At 40.6% G+C, this 19,763-nt stretch overlaps 1 protein-coding gene across 10 annotated transcripts in view; it reads right to left on the bottom strand.

Annotated features, from left to right (window-relative positions):
* Positions 1-19,763, bottom strand: part of ZFAND6 (zinc finger AN1-type containing 6) — a 58,488-nt gene that overhangs the window by 3,473 nt on the left and 35,252 nt on the right. For 8 of the 10 annotated variants that reach the window (XM_081337199.1, XM_081337200.1, XM_081337206.1 and 5 more), the window contains exons 2-6: positions 12,936-13,105; positions 10,390-10,501; positions 8,099-8,205; positions 5,193-5,414; positions 907-1,020 (exon numbers count right to left, since the gene is read on the bottom strand). In XM_081337199.1, the coding sequence (XP_081193325.1) occupies positions 907-1,020; positions 5,193-5,414; positions 8,099-8,205; positions 10,390-10,501; positions 12,936-13,089 (709 nt within the window). In that variant the 5' untranslated portion in view covers positions 13,090-13,105. Of the gene's footprint in view, positions 1-906; positions 1,021-5,192; positions 5,415-8,098; positions 8,206-10,389; positions 10,502-12,935; positions 13,106-19,763 lie in introns of those variants that run through there. The other 2 variants (XM_081337197.1, XM_081337198.1) reach the window with 2 other exon arrangements.

The following is a 19,763-nucleotide window of genomic DNA, read 5'->3' as shown; positions in this document are numbered from 1 at the left end:
CAAAAGATGGAAGTGTCTGGTCTTTGGGAACTCTGAAGCCACAAAAGTGGCTGATTTTATGTGGATTGCTGGACACAATGGATAATATGGAAGGTTTAACCAAGACCCTTACGACGGACATGATTTTATTGGAGCGTAACACAACGTAGTATTTAAACATTACTGTATAAGAAATATGGATCAATCTCTTGGTCACAGATTAGGCATATGGCCTGGTGGGATTTTTACATTTCACATGTGGTTAAAGGTAAAGGTAAAGGTTCCCCCGCACATGCATGCTAGTCGTTTCCGACTCTAGGGGCCGGTGCTCATCTCCGTTTCAAAGCCGAAGAGCCAGCGCTTGTCCGAGGACGTCTCCGTGGTCATGTGGCCGGCATGACTAGAGGCCAAAGGTGCACGGAACGCTGTTACCTTCCCACCGTAGTGGTCCCTATTTTTCTACTTGCGTTTTTACGTGCTTTCGAACTGCTAGGTTGGCAGAAGCTGGGACGAGTAACAGGCGTTCACTCTGCTATGCAACACTCGGGATTCAACCCGCCAAACTACCGACCTTCTGATCGACAAGCTCAGCGTCCTAAACCACTGAGCCACCGCGTCCCTCATGTGGTTAGAAGCCCCAAATTACATATAATATGACTCTTTCTCTGAACTAAACAGCATAACTGAGATCTGACTGGGGTAAATTCAGGGGTGACCTAAGTAAGATTCAAACTTTTTCCTTTTCATTACGCCTTTTACTGTATTTTCTAATACATGGTTTTATTACTGTAGTACATTTTGTCCTTTTTTTAAAAAAAAATTCCGATATAGCCTATTGGCTAATCAGTCAATTATTGTTCTGCGAACTGTCAGCCCAGCTTTAGACTCAACTGTTCAGTTCAAAGGGCTGAATCCAAGAGAACTTACCCGTAAGACCAACCTTCTTTCTGCACATAAAACATCGAGTTTTTTTCTGTTTGGGTTTATCAAATGATTTGCCTTGTTCTTCAGAGGAAGGCTCTGCACCATCGGAAGCGGAAGCTGAAAAGAGAAAAGAGGGAGAAAGATGAGGATACAGCCAGAACATTGGAAGCCAACTTGGCACAGTTCAAATCCACAGCCTTGGGGTTTTTAACTCCAAGGAATTGACCTTGGATCTTCTGCCATTCAATCATCACCATCTACTCCATTTTCTTCTACGAGCAACTCAAAATCCTGTTTAGAATTGCAGTTGGAAAGGATTAGTAGTTTAATCCTCTGTAATGTGCAAGGGAATCAATCCAATTTTTTTGCAAATACAGGCTGGCTGGTCTCTTCAGAATACACTCCAGAGGTGAAGGCCGCCCAGCCTCCTGCTGGTCCCGGGACATCGTAAAATAAAGGTAACACTGAGAGTGAAGAATTGAAGCTGCAACTTTATGCTGCTCTGGTGAAAAATGGCTGCAGAGGAATGACTTGATACCAAGTCTTCTTCACTCAACTTTTCAGATTAAGCCACTCATCAACATATATCCTCGTTTTGCCACCCCAATGTTGCAAAGCTATCCTCATTTTTTAAAAAAACCTTTCTTTCACACTACAAGGGTTTCTGAATGTAGCACCCAGCTCTTTGGGATAAGAGCCCATCTCCAAAGTCATTGGGGCGAAATGAAAGAGCCCTATTTTGCACAAATACAAGGGAATATATCCACGACATTGCCGGAAAAAATATCCATTGCCCTCTTCCATTTATAGTCTATCTTGCTATGCAGGAGAAACTCAAGGTAGCTGTTCAAAATGAAACATAACTTCTTCTTTTTTGGTGAAACAACTGAAATTATTACAACAAATTAAAAGGTCTAATTTTTGTATTTCCAAAAAGTGCTGTCAGAAAACTTTGTGGACTTCAAAGTCCCTCTGAGACTGCTCTTTTCATTTTTATCCCCTTCCTCCTTTCTTGCAGTTGTTTAAGACACTTGTTTCATCCTGTAGATTCTTGACATCTGTTCTCAGAATGAATCCTGCCCTCACTTTTGAAGGATAAACAAAGTTCAACCCAAACCCACCCCAAGATGACCATCGTATTTTCTCTTGATTGCTCACATAATGGGCTACAGGAAAGGATCCCAGGAAAGTACTGTCCCAACATTGATTCATACAGTTATACCCAAACCAACAATTCCAGACAAGTGGACGTGATATTGCAAAGGAGCTAAGAATTAACTGAAATGGCAACTCGTTGACTGCTTGGTCGGAAGCCCTGTATTCAACAGCTAATCATAATGATTACTAAACAACATAAGAGACAAAAGTGACCAGGTTTGCACACGATGGATCAGTACAATGTGTGGATCCAGGCTGTAAATCATTCTACCAGGGAGGAAAGGAATGTTAAAGCACCAGAACAAGAAGAGGTTCCAGAGGAACTAACACAAGCAGAAAAAAAAATCCTGTGGACTAGTTTCGATATGATAGTTACAAAATAATAGCCTGTTGACCATCTCAATACAATAGACCAGGGGTATCAAACTGCCGGCCCGTGGGCCGGTTGCATCATACGGAGGCCGCGTCCACCCCAGCTACGGCAATGCCAAAAAAGTCACGATACGTCATGATACGTCATGTGATGCGGCGAGTTTGACACCCGTGCAATAGACTAATGGGAGTCTCATAACCAGATTCTGCAAGTGACAGGCACAGGTACAGTATCTTCTTGACCAACAGAGGAAAACAAAAAATGACTTCATAGATGTATAAAAATAGCTTTGGGTTAGCCCAGGTAATGGTCAATAACATCTGTGACATTTGAGTCTGAAGAAAAGACATACAGAATGAGTGCTAAGCACAGGGGTGAGCATTTAAAGAAAAAGACCACCAAATAAAACCCTTTATAACAGAGAAAGCTCTGTAACTCACATACTTAACTTCCAGAAGGCTCCTGATTCAATCATTAGCAACCTGAATTAAAAGGGATGAGATGATAAGACCTGTTCCCTGGATTTAGCAGTAAGGTGAATGTTCCACTGCCCAAAGGATCTGCTATGTTTGCAAGATTCCTGCTTGGAGCAAAAATGTGCATTGGACAATCCTGAAGTCTTTCCTGATTATTCCTTCCCTGGTTTTATGAGTATCTGCCTGGTCCCTCGTTGGGTGACCAAACTGGAGACCTTTGAAACATTGTGAATTGCAGAGTGGAAGAAGACAGCTCTCCACAAAAATGTAATCTCATAATGGCAAGCAAATACTTGGTTACGTTATCCTATAGTTCCCTGAATGCTGATCAATGACCCCACTGCTCCTTATGTGTTCATAAAATTATTTCTCCAAAGTACGGTATGTCTTGAATTATGACAAGAGGGAGATAGCGGCTTTCTCACACACACTCAGTCATACAGCAGTGCAAACATCTTAGATGACAATGAAAGACTGTGTAAAAATAAGCGTTCATTTAAGGTCAGGATTATGGTTAATTTTGCCTGTTAACACTTTTGTTCTTTACGAAACTGCATGAAGTTGAAAGGCTGCAAGTAGAAACATGAAAAAAAGAAAGAGAGATTAGAGTAGAATTGTGACAAGGGGAATACACAAGCAACAGTGTGGAAAAAGTGGAAAAAAAATGGCACACATTGACTGGCACCACATAGTTCAAGACAGCATTAGTAAACTACATAGTGCATGCAAGAATAAAATGACAACAGAAGCACATTAGGAAGACATTTGCAAGCAGAGAACCAGTTTGGCAAAAGAGGTGGAATAGGAAAAAAAAGATTGAGATAAAATGTTTTAGTCTGATACCACTTGATAAGAATGGGCACCATTTATATAGTTTATCCTTTCTGATTTTCCTCAATTGACTCCAATAAACTTAACAATCAAATGCTTTCTGCCTTGATGTAAGAGGAGAGTCCATGTTCTCCACTCTCACTGTGAGATTCTCCTGAGCTCCATTTTATCAAATGTATCAACCAGGGTTTCCCAAACATGTGAAATCTGGGGCACAACTATTCCATCCAACCCCCACCAGATGGAACAGGATAGATATTTTAATGACAATTAGGTGGACATTTTCTTCAGCAGCTCTAGAATACGAGTGTGCAATTGAGGCCCTCTGGGTTTATAACTCCCCTTCCAAAATGGTGCCGTTTTTAATGTAAAGGGAAGGGAAAATTGTGAGCGATGTAGGGAGAAACCAAAGCCAAGATAACGTGTCTTTTGAGTTGAGCCCAACTCCTGAAGGCTGAGAGGATAATCAATTTTGTTATTTTGCCAATGATATAGAAGTACCATGACTGGAAGAATTGTTGACTTCCTAGTCATGCTGAAGCGGCACACTGGCTCAACGGTTTAAGACGCTGGACGGCGGTTGGAAAGCCGCCGGCAGTTCAGGTTCGAGACCCAGTGCCACACGACGGGGTGAGTTCCCGTCCTCAACCCAGCTCTTGCCAACCTAGCAGTTCAAAAGCATGCAAATGTGAGTAGATAAATAGGTACCACTTTGGTGGGAAGGAATCAGTGCTCCATGACATCATGCTCCATGACATCATGACCGTGATCACGTGACCGCAGAAATGTCTTCGGACAGCGCTGGCTCAATGGCCTTGAAACAGAGATGAACACCGCCCTCTTATAGTCGGCAACAACTAGCGGAGTTAACAGTAACTGCATTTAATTTTAATTAAGTTTAAACTAAATTACGTTTAGTTTTGGCCTGAACCTGACTACTTTTGGGAACGTGTCCTACAGAGTGCTTCTTGAAGGCCATCTCTGCTCACGGAAGCTCTTCTCTGGTAAAGTTTAAAAGCCACATTTAAACAACAATCCCGTTTTCAAGAATTCAGAGGAGGGATAACCTAGTGACCTCGTTTTGGGGGGGGAAGCTAACATTTTGCGTAGCCACTTTTCCATGGGAGGGGGAAACTTCATGGAACCATTTAAGGCAAGCGGGAGACACATAGAGATAAGCCTCTAATAGAGATCGGAAGCTTATTTTAGCCTCTGCTTTACTGAAAGAGCTCAACAAAATGCACCACTCAAAAATTAAGACTTTGCTGCTGGATTCTGTTATCGATGTGAAACATCTGGGGAGGAGGACACAAAAATGGGAGGGGGGCGCGCGCCCTGGGACAAGATTTCCAGACACGTTTCAACCATTTTTGTGACAAATTAGTGCAACCCAGCACATGGTTTGGGAAGCATGGTTAGAGCCTGCAAACTTAACAAGGAAACCCACTTACCTACTGTGGTTAGTGTTAAATCTGAATCACAGCTTCTCGTTTTGGCTCTCGAGTTCTCCTCCAGGAAATCAGGGCCATCTACATTATTGTCTAGGTTCACGTCATAATCGCATTCTGTTTCTGAGCCCCTGGCAGTGTCAGGTAAATCTGAGTTATCCATCGAAAATTCGTCTCCGGTACTGTCTATTGAAATTGTCTCGGCAAGATCCACTGATGTTGGTTCTATTTGTTCAACGGGATATGTATTTTAGGTATGTGTTTGTGTTTATGTTTTTTTTTTGTTTTCTTCAGATTAAAAAAAACATGCTACATGCACAGTTTTAAAAACAATTTGTTTATTGTTAACACCCCAGCCCCAAAATAATTGGATTCAAGGTCTGTGAACGATAAAGTTAATTAGTTCTAGAGAGACAGCAGATAACATGGTAGGTAAATGGGTAGTAAGGATGGACTGTTTAGCAACGGGATGCAATTTTAGCCCTGCTGCGGTTAGAAAGAAGATAATAATAGTATTCATAACATAGGAGAAAAGTTCATCCAAAGTTATTATCCCCCCCTTTGCAGTCATATTTTTCCCATAATGCTCCACCCATCCATTACTTCCATAACTCTCAGCGTGATTGGGCACTGTCTTCTTCTACCGTGTTTATCAATTGTCCAATCTAGCTTACAAACTTAAGACTTTCTGGCTGTGTCCTACCCAGGAATTGTTCAGATCTGACTCTGTTGGTCAGTGTTTTAAATTAACAGACACTTGCCAAAGTGGTTCCATGTAGCAAATACTTCACCCTCTCTCCATCACTTCATTTTGCTGCCTAAATGAATACACACATCCTTTCACAAGGACCCGAGGTGTGAGAGAGAAAGCTCTCTATCAAAGATGCCTCTCTCTCTGCCTGTCTTAGGTATGACAACTTTCCTGTATCAGCTGTTCCCTACAGATGTTGGGAAGCCTCTAATCCACGTATTTCCCTCCCCCTCCTTTTCTTATTGGCGCAGGGAAACATTGGCTCATTGGAGACAGGGGGGAGAAGCGATGGTTTCCCTTTTGCATTACCAAACGCTCTTACTGTACATGTGAATATCCCACCCGATGGGAAGGCGGAGAGCTGGACTAGAAGACCTCCAAGGTCCCTTCCAGCTCTATTCCTATTCCAATTCCAATTCCAATTCCTATTCCTATTCCAATTCTAATTCTATTCCATTCCATTTCCTATTCTATTCTATTCTACTCTACTCTATTCTATTATTCTACTCTACTCTATTCTACTCTACTCTATTCTACTCTACTCTATTATTCTATTCTATTCTACTCTACTCTATTATTCTATTCTATTCTATTCTATTCTATTCTACTCTATTCTATTATTCTATTCTATTCTATTCTATTCTATTCTATTCTATTCTATTATTCTATTCTATTCTATTCTATTCTATTCTATTATTCTATTCTATTCTATTCTATTCTATTCTACTCTACTCTATTCTATTATTCTATTCTATTCTATTCTACTCTACTCTACTCTACTCTACTCTATTCTATTATTCTATTCTATTCTACTCTACTCTATTCTATTATTCTATTCTATTCTATTCTATTCTACTCTACTCTATTCTATTCTATTCTATTATTCTATTCTATTCTATTCTATTCTATTCTACTCTATTCTATTCTATTCTTCTATTCTATTCTATTCTATTCTATTCTATTCTATTCTATTCTATTCTACTCTACTCTATTATTCCTATTCTATTCTATTCTATTCTATTCTATTCTATTCTATTCTATTCTATTCTATTCTCTCCAAGCATTCCAGTTTCCATGAATTATGAACATTTGATCTGAAAATAAAATTCTATATCATCAGTTTAGCTCTGTTTTACATCTAGTCACATCATGCTCATCATACTACAGGAGAGAGGCTTGGCTGGAGCCCACAAACTTCAAATGAAACTCTGAGAGTTCTTACCACATAGCTACATTGTCTGTCTGTCTATCTATTAATTATATTTATAACTCGGCTTTTACAAAGGAAAATTCAAGAACGAAACCAAGAAGAACCCTTAGGGAAACACACATTCTAATAAAAAAATTTTTTTTAAAAAAAAGCATAAAAAGCTATAAAGTTATAAGAAGCAAGCGCTAAAAGGGATTTCTACAATGAGGCTGCATGGGAAGTGGTAGCAGTTCTACTCTAAAAGTTAAATGACGAAAATAAAGGACACAAGTGAGCTTTTGAAAAATAAATAAATCTAAAGGACAGCTTTCTGAAATAGAAGACTCTCCTTTATAATAAAGACCTAGAGCAGGGGTAGGCAACCTTGTCTCTTTTATGATTCGTGGACTTCAACTCCCAGCCATGCTGAGGGGAAAGGGAGAGGTTTCCAAGCTGAGCCATGTTGGCTCAGGAATTCTGGAAGTTGAAGTCCACGAATCATAAAAGAGCCAAGGTTGCCTATCCCTGCACTAGACCAAACTGGTTCAAATGCTGCAATTTGGTTATTGTAACTCTACAGACAATCAGTGTCACATTCGGTGCCAACAAAGAATTACCCAGGGGAGAAAAACAACCCACTAAAAACAAGCCAGATCCAATAAAGGGACTAAAATCAGGAGGAGGCTCAAATGCCCTTTAGTACAGAGTGCTATTATGGCAATTCCAGAAGGACGTTCCTTACGGCGACCCCTGCGTCAGTCTGCAGCCCTCCACACCTTCCTTCAGTTCTGCTGGTGGCAGCTTTTGAACAAGCCAGCATTGCAGAACGATCAATAGCCAGCCCTAAGGCAAGTGAACAAGCTTTTCCTTTTCTTGCCTTTGGACAAAGTGTGCAAGTGAATGATGAAGAAACCCACTCCCGACATGAAAACAGAAGCCAAAGGCCTTCCGGGGGCCCCTCGTGCTAACCTTGTACATCTTCTCCTTGAAGCCCGGGTTTATCCATGATGTCTGTACTTTCCACTTCACACGTTGCCACAGATTCTGCTAAAAGGGACGAGGGGCTGGATACAGGACTGGGGAGAGAAGAAAAGCTTGATTTAGAAAGGGCATCCGTGTTCCGCTAAGGAGGGAAACACCCAGGGGGATCTTCTCAGATCTACCATTTCAATAGTTTATTAAAAGGGGGAAGGGAGTTGGGATGGTGAGGTTACGCATCACAGGGACTGGAGCTCAAACTCCTGGCTCAACCCTGAAGTTCATCAAGCTGGCTACTGCTTCCGCCTAGCTTCCTTCACAGAAAGTTGTGATTGTGAAGACCCAAAAGAGGAGGACAACAGCCCCTGCCTTCAGGATTGCCAGACAGAAGAACAGCAGAGTCACCAACATGGAGCAGAAAGAAGACAATGCCCGTTATCAAAAGCCAAGCAATGCAAGACACATTACCTGTGCACCACTTGGGTCTACAGGAGTCCTGGTGGGGCAGTGGTTGGAATGCAGTTATTCCAGGCTAAACCTGCCCACAGCCTGGAGTTCGATGCTGACCGATTCAAGGTTGACAGCCTTCCGTCCTTCTGAGGATGGTTAAATGGGGACCCATATTGTTGGGGGACGATATGATGACATTGTAAACTGGCCAGAGAGTGCTGTAAAGCACTATTGAGCAGTATATAAGACTAGATATTAGATTGGATTGGATTGGATTGGATTGGATTGGATTAGATTAAAAAGGTAAAGGTAAAGGTTCCCCCGCACATGCGTGCTAGTCGTTTCCGACTCTAGGGGCCGGTGCTCATCTCCGTTTCATAGCCGAAGAGCCAGCGTTTGTCCGAGGACGTCTCCGTGGTCATGTGGCCGGCATGACTAGACGCCAAAGGCGCACGGAACGCTGTTACCTTCCCACCGGAGTGGTCCCTATTTTTCTACTTGCATTTTTACGTGCTTTCGAACTGCTAGGTGGGCAGAAGCTGGGACGAGTAACAGGCGCTCACTCTGTTACGCGGCACTCGGGATTCGACCCGCCAAACTGCCGACCTTCTGATCGACAAGCTCAGCGTCCTAACCCACTGAGCCACCGCGTCCCTTGGATTGGATTAGATTACCTTTATTGTCCTTTTTTTACTGTGGGCACAACGGCACACATTAAAAATGAAATATAGCTGCTTTCTTTCAAAGTGTACACATACGTAACACGCATTTAAACATCCTATATACAACATATGTTTAGACCTACACCCTTACATAAAAGTAACATAACTTTAATCGCTAAGTGTTATTACTATTGCTACAGTGCATATTAAAAGAATATAAAGAAAACTGACATATCAACTGCAATGATTTTTAGGTGCAAAGCTTCAGCTTATCCTTCCCAGGACCGGCAGATTGCTTGGGCAAAAATCTACAGAGTTGGATGGCTTGTAAATTTGGTACATTATTTATTAAAGAAGAAACAGATCTGGCTACTTACCTGGAGAGAGGCTGTGCTCGTGCATATTTTTTTAATCACTAGAGTTATATCCTCCCTTTTATTTTATACAGCTCAAGGTGGTGTACCTAATACTTATCTTTCCTTCCTCATTTCCCTATAACCTCACTGTAAGTTGGGTCAGGTTGACTGGTCTAAAGTCACCCAGCTGGCTTTCATGCCTCAGGGAGGCCTACAAGTCATGGTCTCCTAGTTACTATCCAGCACCTTAATTCCTACACCAAACTGACTTTTGCAAAGCAAATCATCCCAACTAAGTTCAAAGCATTACACTGCCCAATTGCTTAGTCCTTGTTAAAAATTATGGGCAGATAGAGCAAGAACCACCCTACTCCTGCTTTAATAAAACTCCTATGTTAATAATATTTATTTATCTGATTTCTATAGCCATCCATCTCAACAAACGATTCTGGACAGCAGACATCCTAAAATTATATAGACAAGTAGAGTCTATCTCAGGGGCCTTCAAATGTGGCCCTTTTATTATGACTTGTGGACTTCAACTCCCAGAATTTCTCAGCCAGTCACGCTGGCTGAGGAATTCTGGGAGTTGAAGTCCACAAGTCATAATAAAAGGGCCAAGTTTGAAGGCCCCTGGCCTAGACCAATGTTTCTCAATCTCAGCAACTGGCTGGGGAATTCTGGGAGTTGAAGTCCACAAGTCATCAAAGGGCCAAGTTTGAAGACCCCTGATCATCCTGGGCCATGTAGCTTGCAAATCGGACTGCTAACGAAAAACATTCAACAATTTCCAGTGGCACAAGAGAAACATTACCTTAGCTGTGTAGCTGGTACAAGCGTAGAATCTAGAGTTGAAGGAACGTCCTGAATGCTGCCGTCAGTGCATTGAACGGGTAACGATTCGGTTAGGCTATTAACTGAAGTTGCTAGAAGAAGAGACACTCATGTCAAAACAGCATTTATGTCAAGATTCTCCACTGTCAACATTATCTATCTCCTTGGGGTTGGAGGAGTGGCTTGCAAAAGTTTCAAACTGTAGTAGACAAGCCAATGTTACCCATTCTGAATTCATCAAATTAAGATGCCAATTTTTTTGCAAGACAAATCTATGTTGATTAGCAGCAGGTTCAATCTAGGCTGCCTTTCAAAGATGTAGCTAGAAGGTGCAAGAGTTTTGTTTGGCTTTTGGAAAAAGAGGAGGTTCCTAACCTGGAGGATGGGAAGGTCAGACACCCTGACTCAGCCACAGGCCCCCGCAATTTGTCTTGACAAAAAGCAAATTGCTGGAATACATAAGACTCCTATGTTGTTGTTAACACAGAACTTGGCAAGTAAACTGCCCCTGTCATGAGAACATCTGCAATTTTGTGTTTCAGTGTTGACTCCACTGCAGTTCTTAACAGAGTATCACCTGTTTTTCCTCCTCCAAGTTACTTATGCCTCCCTTTTCCAACTAGGTTGTGCAAGCTTTTGCTGACAAAGGCACGTTGATCAGAGTTGGGTAACATACACAAGCCACCAAAATCAGGCTTTAATTATACTGAAAAGGCCGTGGTATCATGATTTGTACAGAATGCTACATTTAAGGCTGAATCATATCCGAAATGTAAGACTGGAGGACCCACACAATTAATCATGGTTGCAGATTCTCTTCCTCCTTCTTTCCATCGTTTCTGATAAAAGCAGGAAGCAGGATATCCATCGGCCTTGTCTTCTACAGACAGTGAAGTGAAAACCCCCAACAGCCCCAGGATATATTAGGCAGCCAAAAATGGATGAGATGGTGCCCTTCCTTCATTTACAGAAGCTAACTAACAGGCCTTGGTGGAGCAGTGGGCTAATGCCTCCTTAAGTAACACCAGCTGCCTGCAATTAGTGCAGGTTCGAGTCCCACCAGGCTCAAGGTTGACTCAGCCTTCCATCCTTCCGAGGTAGGTAAAATGAGGACCCAGATTGTTGGGGGCAATAAGCTGACTTTGTAATAATGCCGCTTGGGGAGGGGGGGCGAGAGCCCTAATAAGCAGGCATATACATAGCTTGTAAGCCGCCCTGAGTCTTCGGAGAAGGGCGGGATATAAATGGAATTTTTAAAAAATAAAATAAACTAGCCAGGAGCTGAATCAGGTGCTTCAACCCTGCTCACAGGGTAATGGCAACAGACTAGTCCAGGGGTAGGGCAACCTTGTCTCTTTTATGACTTGTGGACTTCAACTCCCAGAATTCCTGAGTCAGCATGGCTGGTTCAGGAATTCTGGGTATTGAAGTCCACAAGTCATAAAAGAGACAAGGTTGGCCTACCCCTGGACTAGTAGAAGAGACATCTAAGAACCTAAGAGGTCAATCTAAAGGCCCATCAGCTCTAGTATTTTGTAACACAGGGCAGCTAACCAGATGCTTTTGGAGACTTTGGAGGTAGAGTAGAAGCATGTGATGACTCCAACTTGCTTCCCTGGAACTATTTCCCAGGGTTGTTGTCTGTAAGAGATTGTACACTGCCAACAGAAGTCATTAATATCACTTTCTTCCCTTAATCTCTCTACTTCCCTTTCAAAACCACCCAGACTAGTGGCCATCCCAGCAATTAGTGGCAGACGTTCTGGAAGTCAACAATTTCATTTATTAAGATTTAACAAGTTATTTAAGAACTCAAGGTGGTACACAACATTCCCTTTCCCCCGTTCCCCACAGCACACCTTCAAGGTCATCGGGCAAAAGGTTCCATGGCTGAGAATGGATATGAATCTGGATCTTCTGATCCAATCCCAACACACTAACCACTATAAGCTCATGGTTTTCAGAGATGTATGAGGATAAAAAAGTGACATCTCTCAACAGAATTGTACCTCACCAAACTTCATTCTAATAGAATTCTAACATCACAACGGAAGGGGAAACAATTCTCTTTTATCCATTATCACCCATACGTTAACTCTGTTTTATCATTCTCTATCATTTCTTATCCTCTCTCTGATATAGAGAGCAATCTCCCAATGCAAACACATCTGGGCAATGTCCTGATACAAAGACATAACCAGAATTCCACAGCTGGTGTGGACAGTGCTGAGTTTTCATGGAAACTGAAGACCACCCAGAAGGAGGCATATAAGTGGAAACCAATTATTCTAGCCCCCTAATCAACTGGGTTGAACTTTTCCCTCAAGGGAAGCTGAGCATAAATTGGAGAGCCTTGATCCCTAACATTTTTCTCTTCTTCTAGCCTCTAAGGACACCATTGCACTTTGTCCAATGGTTGGTTGGTTGGTCGGTTGGTTTGGGCTGTATTCCACTTTGCCCCCCAGATTTTGCCTCTAGGAAGGAAACAACACATGAATTCAGAGCCCTTTGTTGCATCACACTTACCTGAAGGGCTAATTCTACCATTACTACCGTTTTGCCGTTGAAGATGTTCTTTGTAGCATACCGAACACATGCCATTTGTACGAGGGTTTCCATAAAATCCGCATCCAGTAGAACATAGCATAGGTACTTGGCTATGATTAGTTTCTTGAGCCATAATATTTTCTCGTGACCTAAGAAAGGGAGGAAGGAATGATTTCAGCAAATACAGATCAACCTCAGTCTTTTCAAACTGCTAAATAGAAGTCCGTATAACCCAACTCCGTCCTTTTTCAAGAAATTAACCGTATTTTTACCCCAGGAGGTTAGAATGACATGTTGTACTTTGACAATAAAGATTCATTCCTTCCTTCCTTGGGAGACTGACAAAGTGTATACAACCAGCCTTGGCATGGATTAATAAACCAGGTGTTATCTGCCTCCAATTCTTCATCTAAAGGTAGGAGAGCAAGATTACAGGGTATCTCGGAATCCCTTGTCTTACATATCAAAAGCATACCCTGAAGATCAACATTCTGAAACTGGAGTAACTGGTGCAAAACCAGTAAGAACCACAGAAGAAACGAGTTTCCACCTTACCAAATGTACCAAAACAGGAAGAAAGAGCAGAGAAAGAACGGAGTAACAGGAAAAACCAGATTCAGTACAAGTCCAACTAGCTCTTGATTTCTCCTAGCTGGAGGATGAATCTTGAGACTCATCAATCAGACTAATGACTCCAAAGACATTATCTGCACTTCCCAAGGTGTTAAAAGATTGGTTTCTTTCCATTCTTTCGAATTAAGCAGTAATTAAATGTCAATCAAGAAACAGCTTCAACTGAGTTCGTTAGATAGCAAAGGTATTCTGGATTTGTTTATCCCAAAGGTGATTTTTCAGGAGGCAACTGGATTTTCTTGTTTTTCCTTGAAGACATTTTGCTTCTCCTCCAAGAAGCTTCTATAATCCTTGATGGAATCCTTCCATGCCCCGCCATCCAGGCAGAGCTGAAGAAGCTTCTTGGATGAGAAGCAAAACATCTTCAAAGAAAAAACAAGGAAGTCCAGTTCCTTCGTGAAAAATCACCTTTGGAATAACTATGACCTGGATGACTGAGAATCTATATTCAAAAACTAAAACACAGATCACCGAGACTAAAGAATTTATTTAAAAGCTTAGCTTTCGTTAGCGTCTGTTGACATCGTCAGAGTTCTAGCCAGGATTGAGAATCACGTTCTTATAGTCTCTGTAACGCCAATCGTTTGGTTGACAAGCATGTTACCGGTCTATTCGGCTCACGTCCTCCCGTAATCAATTGCCCTGTTGTTTCCATTCTGTAGAGTGCCGAAATTCAAATAGCTGTCAACGAGCGCAACGAATAGACCGGTAACATGCTCGTTAGCCAAACGATTGGCATTACAGAGACTATAAGAACGTGATTCTCAATCCTGGCTAGAACTCTGACGATGTCAGCAGACACTGACAAAAGCTAAGCTTTTAAATAAATTAGTGCAGATTCGCATCCCACCAGGCTCAAGGTTGACTCAGCCTTCCATCCTTCCGATTAGAATCCATATCGTCCACCTCAAATCAACAGCATTGCAAAAAAAAAGTTTTATTACATGCAATCTAAATAAAGAACTCATCAAAGCCATTAGCTTTCTATGCTCCTACTTAACTGTCTTCTCCAACCCGGCTATTTTTTTTTATGTTTAAAGAGGCCATGAATTGCAATTTCTACAAGCAAAATATAAATTTTAACGCCGAGAGAAAGCACTGATTTTCTTAAAGTAAATACAACGACAGCCACCCACACAGACAAAATCTCCCATTTCCTTTTTAGCATCAAGGGGCGCTGTCATATCTGATTCGGTGACTGAGAAACATGACTATTTTTACACTTCTGTTATTAAAGCTGTGCTTTCCCAAACAGCTAGCAATATTCCAGGATTTCCACATGTATTGCAAAAGAATTCACTGGGCAGGAATTAAAAGCTCGGGTGGAAATTGCACACCCACTCCACAGCTAATGGAGAGAGAGAGAGAGCACAAAAAGTTGACTTCAACTTTCCTGTATTTCTGTATATAGCATCTCCTCCCCAAAACCAAGCTCTCTGTGGGAACTACGGATGGCAAACGTCCTCGGCTTACGACCGCAACAGAGCCCAAAATTTCTGCTGCTAAGCGAAACGTTTGTTAAGTGAATTTTGCCCCACTCTTATGACGTTTCTTGCCACAGTGGTTAAAGTGAATCACGAACAGTTGTTAAATTAGGAACGCGGTTGTTCAATGAATCTGGCTTCCCCCATTGACTTTGCTTGTCAGAAGATCGCGTGACCACGGGACACTGCAACCTGACATAAATGTGAACCAGTGGCCAAGCATTTGACTTTTGATCACATGACCGAGGGGGGGGGATGCGGCAGCGGCTGTTAAGTGTGAAAAACAGTCCTAAAGTCCCTTTTTCCCCCCAATGCTGTTGTAACTTTGAACAGTCACTAAATGAACCCTTTGCAAGTCAAGGACTGCCTGTGTTGCCAGAAGAAACATTTAACTGCTTAGATTGAAAAGACCGCCTGGACCTTCGTGCAAAGTTTTGTCTCCTCCTTTCAACCTTGACAACGCCTCTCACTTTTGATGGCCACTTCCCGTTTTGACCTTCTGAACATAATATAGAATCTACCAATAGGGACGGAAGAAGCTTTATTTTTAGAAGGAGATCCTTTGTGAATTGAGGAGAAGGGAGCTTAAACTGAATTTCCACCATTTTGTTTTAATCAGGGCCCATCGTCTCTCAACTCGGACTGCTGTCTCTGGGGAATTGCAAAATATAGAGCCTTGGTGGAGCAGTGGGCTAATGCCTCCTTAAGTGACATCGGCTGCCTGCAATTAGTGCAGGTTCGAGTCCCACCAGGCTCAAGGTTGACTCAGCCTTCCATCCTTCCGAGGTAGGTAAAATGAGGACCCAGATTGTTGGGGGCAATAAGCTGACTTTGTAATAATGCCGCTTGGGGGGGAGGGCGAAAGCCCTAATAAGCAGGCATATACATAGAATGAAGGCTATTGCTAAGTATATTGATTTGTGCTTAGATTGTAAGCCGACCTGAGTCTTTGGAGAAGGGCGGGATATAAATGGGATTTAAAAAAAACAAAAAAACCCCAACAACAAAAAACAAACAAAAAACCCCCTAACCCAAAACAACTAGGGAATTTCCCAAGGGATTTTTTCACCTTGGACTTTTGACTGGTAATTTCTTCCCTTTATGGTAAGTAGCAAAGAGCTTCTCTAGTACAGAATATTTTTCAGCAGCCCAAATTGAACACCCAGCACGCTTAAAGCCTCAGTAGTTCCACAAGTGTAGCTAAGATTTTGGCATTAAGGAATTTGTACGCCACACCAGTAAAATTCAGGATTTGCAAAGTACGGTCATGTCAAATATTAAACGGCCCCGCCAAATGCATCTTTCAACACCATGCTTACAAGCAAGAATCTAAACGTGAATGCTAGTTTTCCAAGAAACTGGGAAAAACATTTTGGAATTAGACCTCATCTCTCCATCCAAATATCCAACAGCTAGTAGAAATCTCTGCAGGAGCTGATACAATAAAAACATGTCATGAACTGCATTATTTTTCTTGGAGATTTTTTTTTAAAATGATTTCATCGGAGAAAATAAATGACATAATGGATCAAATCACATCAAGCAACCAGAAGTGTTGCAATGCCAGTCCAAACTAAAATATGCTAATGCTAATTAAGTGATTAGCCCTAAGAAGTAGGCATTTTTGCCTCTTACAGAGCATGCTAAAATTAGCATGGCTTCATTTATATTTCCTTAGTTTCACCAAATGGTAGCATCTGGCCATCTTAGTTAGATCTTGGAAGTCAAGCCGAATTGGGCTAGAGGCAGTCCCTAGGATAAGAATAAGTTCTATTCCCTAATTTGGCAAATTTTTAACTCAAATTTCTATTTAAATTGTTACTCATACTTAAAAAAATGAACTGCCTACTACTAAAAATGGCGGATGGCATTCTCCTTCCTCAAGCTGATGAACTGCTGAAGTTGCGCAATGCTTTCAGGAACCTCTGAAAACCGGCTGTACAGTGGTACCTCAGTACTCATCCTTCATTGATTCTGGGAGGTGCGATGAGTATCAAAAACAACGAGTACCAAACACATTTTTCCCATAAGGAATAATGTAGTGAGTCACAAGGCAGCTGACACTGACAAGTTGTAGGCTTGTGGTGTTGAGTATCAAACAAATGATGAGTACCAGGACAAAATTTTGACATCAAAATGCATTGAGTATCACATTCGATGAGTTTCAAAGCAGTTGACTACCAAGGTAACACTGTACATTAAAAGTGTTTGGCTTCAGAGGTTCCTGAAAGCACTGCACAACTTCAGCAGTTCATTGGCTTGAGGAAGGACAATGCTGTCCACCACTTTTAGTAATAGGCAGTTCACCCATATCTAAGGGTTGTCCTTAATCTGGACAGCCCCTTAATTCTTGGGTAAAATCCTTCTTCAGAACTCAAGAAGCTTCTTGGATGAGAAGTGAAATGTCTTCAAGGACAAATAAAGTCCAGTTGCCTTTTGAAAAAGCACTTTTGGGACAATCATGACCTGGATGACTAAGAATATCCATAGACCTTAGAGACTGCCCAGGTGAAATCGGAAAGAAACAATAAGCCACTTCCATCTTAGGAGCAGGAAAATGTCCATGTAGTGACAGTTGATTTAAGAAAATCCCCTTAAAAATCCAGGTAGGGCAGGAAACGTGTTGCGTATCAAAGGAAGCATGATATGGCTCACAATCATGGATTTCACGCCTTATCAGCTCTGTGATATTATTCTAAGATATTGCAAAGTTGCAACACAGTCTTTGTAAAGAACCATTACCAATTAAGAAAGCAGTTTGTTTCAATTTTCAATCAATCTGCATCCTCGCCTCTGGACTATTCTAGAGAGCAAAACAAGAACATACAAAGATCAAAAACTCCAATTGCTCTAGGTTCTTTTGAGTTTCACCTTCTCATTTACAAAAGTGAAAAAAATGTTAACTCCTGACATGGAAGTGTTTGCGGAGAAATATTCTGGGGAGGGAAACGTATTGTAGCCATTAGAGTTTACAGCCAGATTAAAAATAATGCTTATTGATTCATACATTAATGGAGAAAAAAAAGCAAACAAAAGACCAAATAACCACTTGAGGGCAAATCAGCTGCATAAAACACAATCTGCTTTTAACAGATGGTTCTTATTAACACGTTTTCAAGCAAAACAAGATTAACATAAAACAAAAATAAACATGAACAATTTGCCCATACACAAAAGGGAAAAAAATGACACAAGGAGATATATTAAAAGCAAACAAAAAACTGTAATTGCAACTATATCCCAAGCTCTTGTAACATTAAAAAAACAAAAACAAAGTTTTCAACATTGACCAAGCCAGTACAAGGAAAAAGATGTTTTCTGATTAAATGAATCAATAATTTTAGCCATTACGACTGAAACTTAGTTTGTTTCAAGTCAATCTAAGTTCAAGCTTCACGGTAATAATCACTCCAAACAAGTAGACTTATTTTAATCATGGTGAACTAGCCTTTAATTTAAAGTATTCACAGCATGGTATAACAATCCAAAGATGAACAATAATTTAAATAATGTACTATGGATTTACTCCAAGTTCAATCATCTGGTAAACAGGATCCAACCAATACTTAATTATAGGTTATTGACAAGATAGATAGATAGATACTTAATGATGAAGGAACATAGCACCTCTGCAAACAAAAACAAAATTAAGATAAGCAGGGAAGAGGAAGTCCTACAATAATTCGATGACACGAGTAAGACCTAGCTGAACTAGGTCAAAGGTTTGACATGACTTGGCAGAACGTCAAATTAGTCACTGCAGGAAAAAAAAAACACGGCAAGCTGCCACGTCAGACTAAAAGGAAACAGAGAAGTTACTACTGTAGTAAAAAGGGACAGTAGGATCAAAGAAAGAAATTCGCTTCCTGATACTGTAAAACTGGAAAATGTAAAACCTGTCTCTAGATAAGACTGTTGTTAAGGAGTAATTTAATTCAATTCAACTTTTTAGGGGCAAACTAATTTTGTAACCTAGCACCTCACTTTCTGCCCAAATGCCATTAACTGTTTATTAGGAAAGGCACTGGACTAGGGGAAATTATGAATCCATCACAGCAATGTGTGTTTTGAGTTATGAAATTATGAAAATTTACAAAATTAAGAATTAAAAAATCTCGTTTTAATGTATTAATGTACATTTAAAGTGACAATAAAGCTTTTCTATTCTATTCCATTCCCCACTCCATTCCATCTATTCTATTCTACAATCTGTCTATTTTATTCTATTCTATTTTCTATTCTCCATTCCATATTCTATTCTATTCTATTCTCCATTCCATATTCTATTCTATTCTATTCTATTCTATTCTATTCTATTCTATTCTATTCTATTCTAATTATTCTATTCTATTCTCCATTCTGTATTCTATTCTATTCCATTCTATTCTATTCTCCATTCCGTATTCTATTCTATTCTATTCTATTCTATTCTATTCTATTCTATTCTATTCTAATTATTCTATTCTATTCTATTCTCCATTCTGTATTCTATTCTATTCTATTCTATTCCATTCTCCATTCCATATTCTATTCCATTCTCCATTCCATATTCTATTCTATTCTATTCTATTCTATTCTATTCTATTCTATTCTATTCTATTCTATTCTATTCTATTCTCCATTCCGTATTCTATTCTATTCTATTCTATTCTATTCTATTCTATTCTATTCTATTCTATTCTATTTTAAT

This window comes from Vipera berus (genome assembly GCF_964194415.1).
Source record: "Vipera berus genome assembly, chromosome: 12".
NCBI lineage: Eukaryota > Metazoa > Chordata > Lepidosauria > Squamata > Viperidae > Vipera > Vipera berus.
The sequence above is the reverse complement of the archived record's forward strand: the minus strand, read 5'-3'. Positions and strand labels throughout refer to the sequence as shown.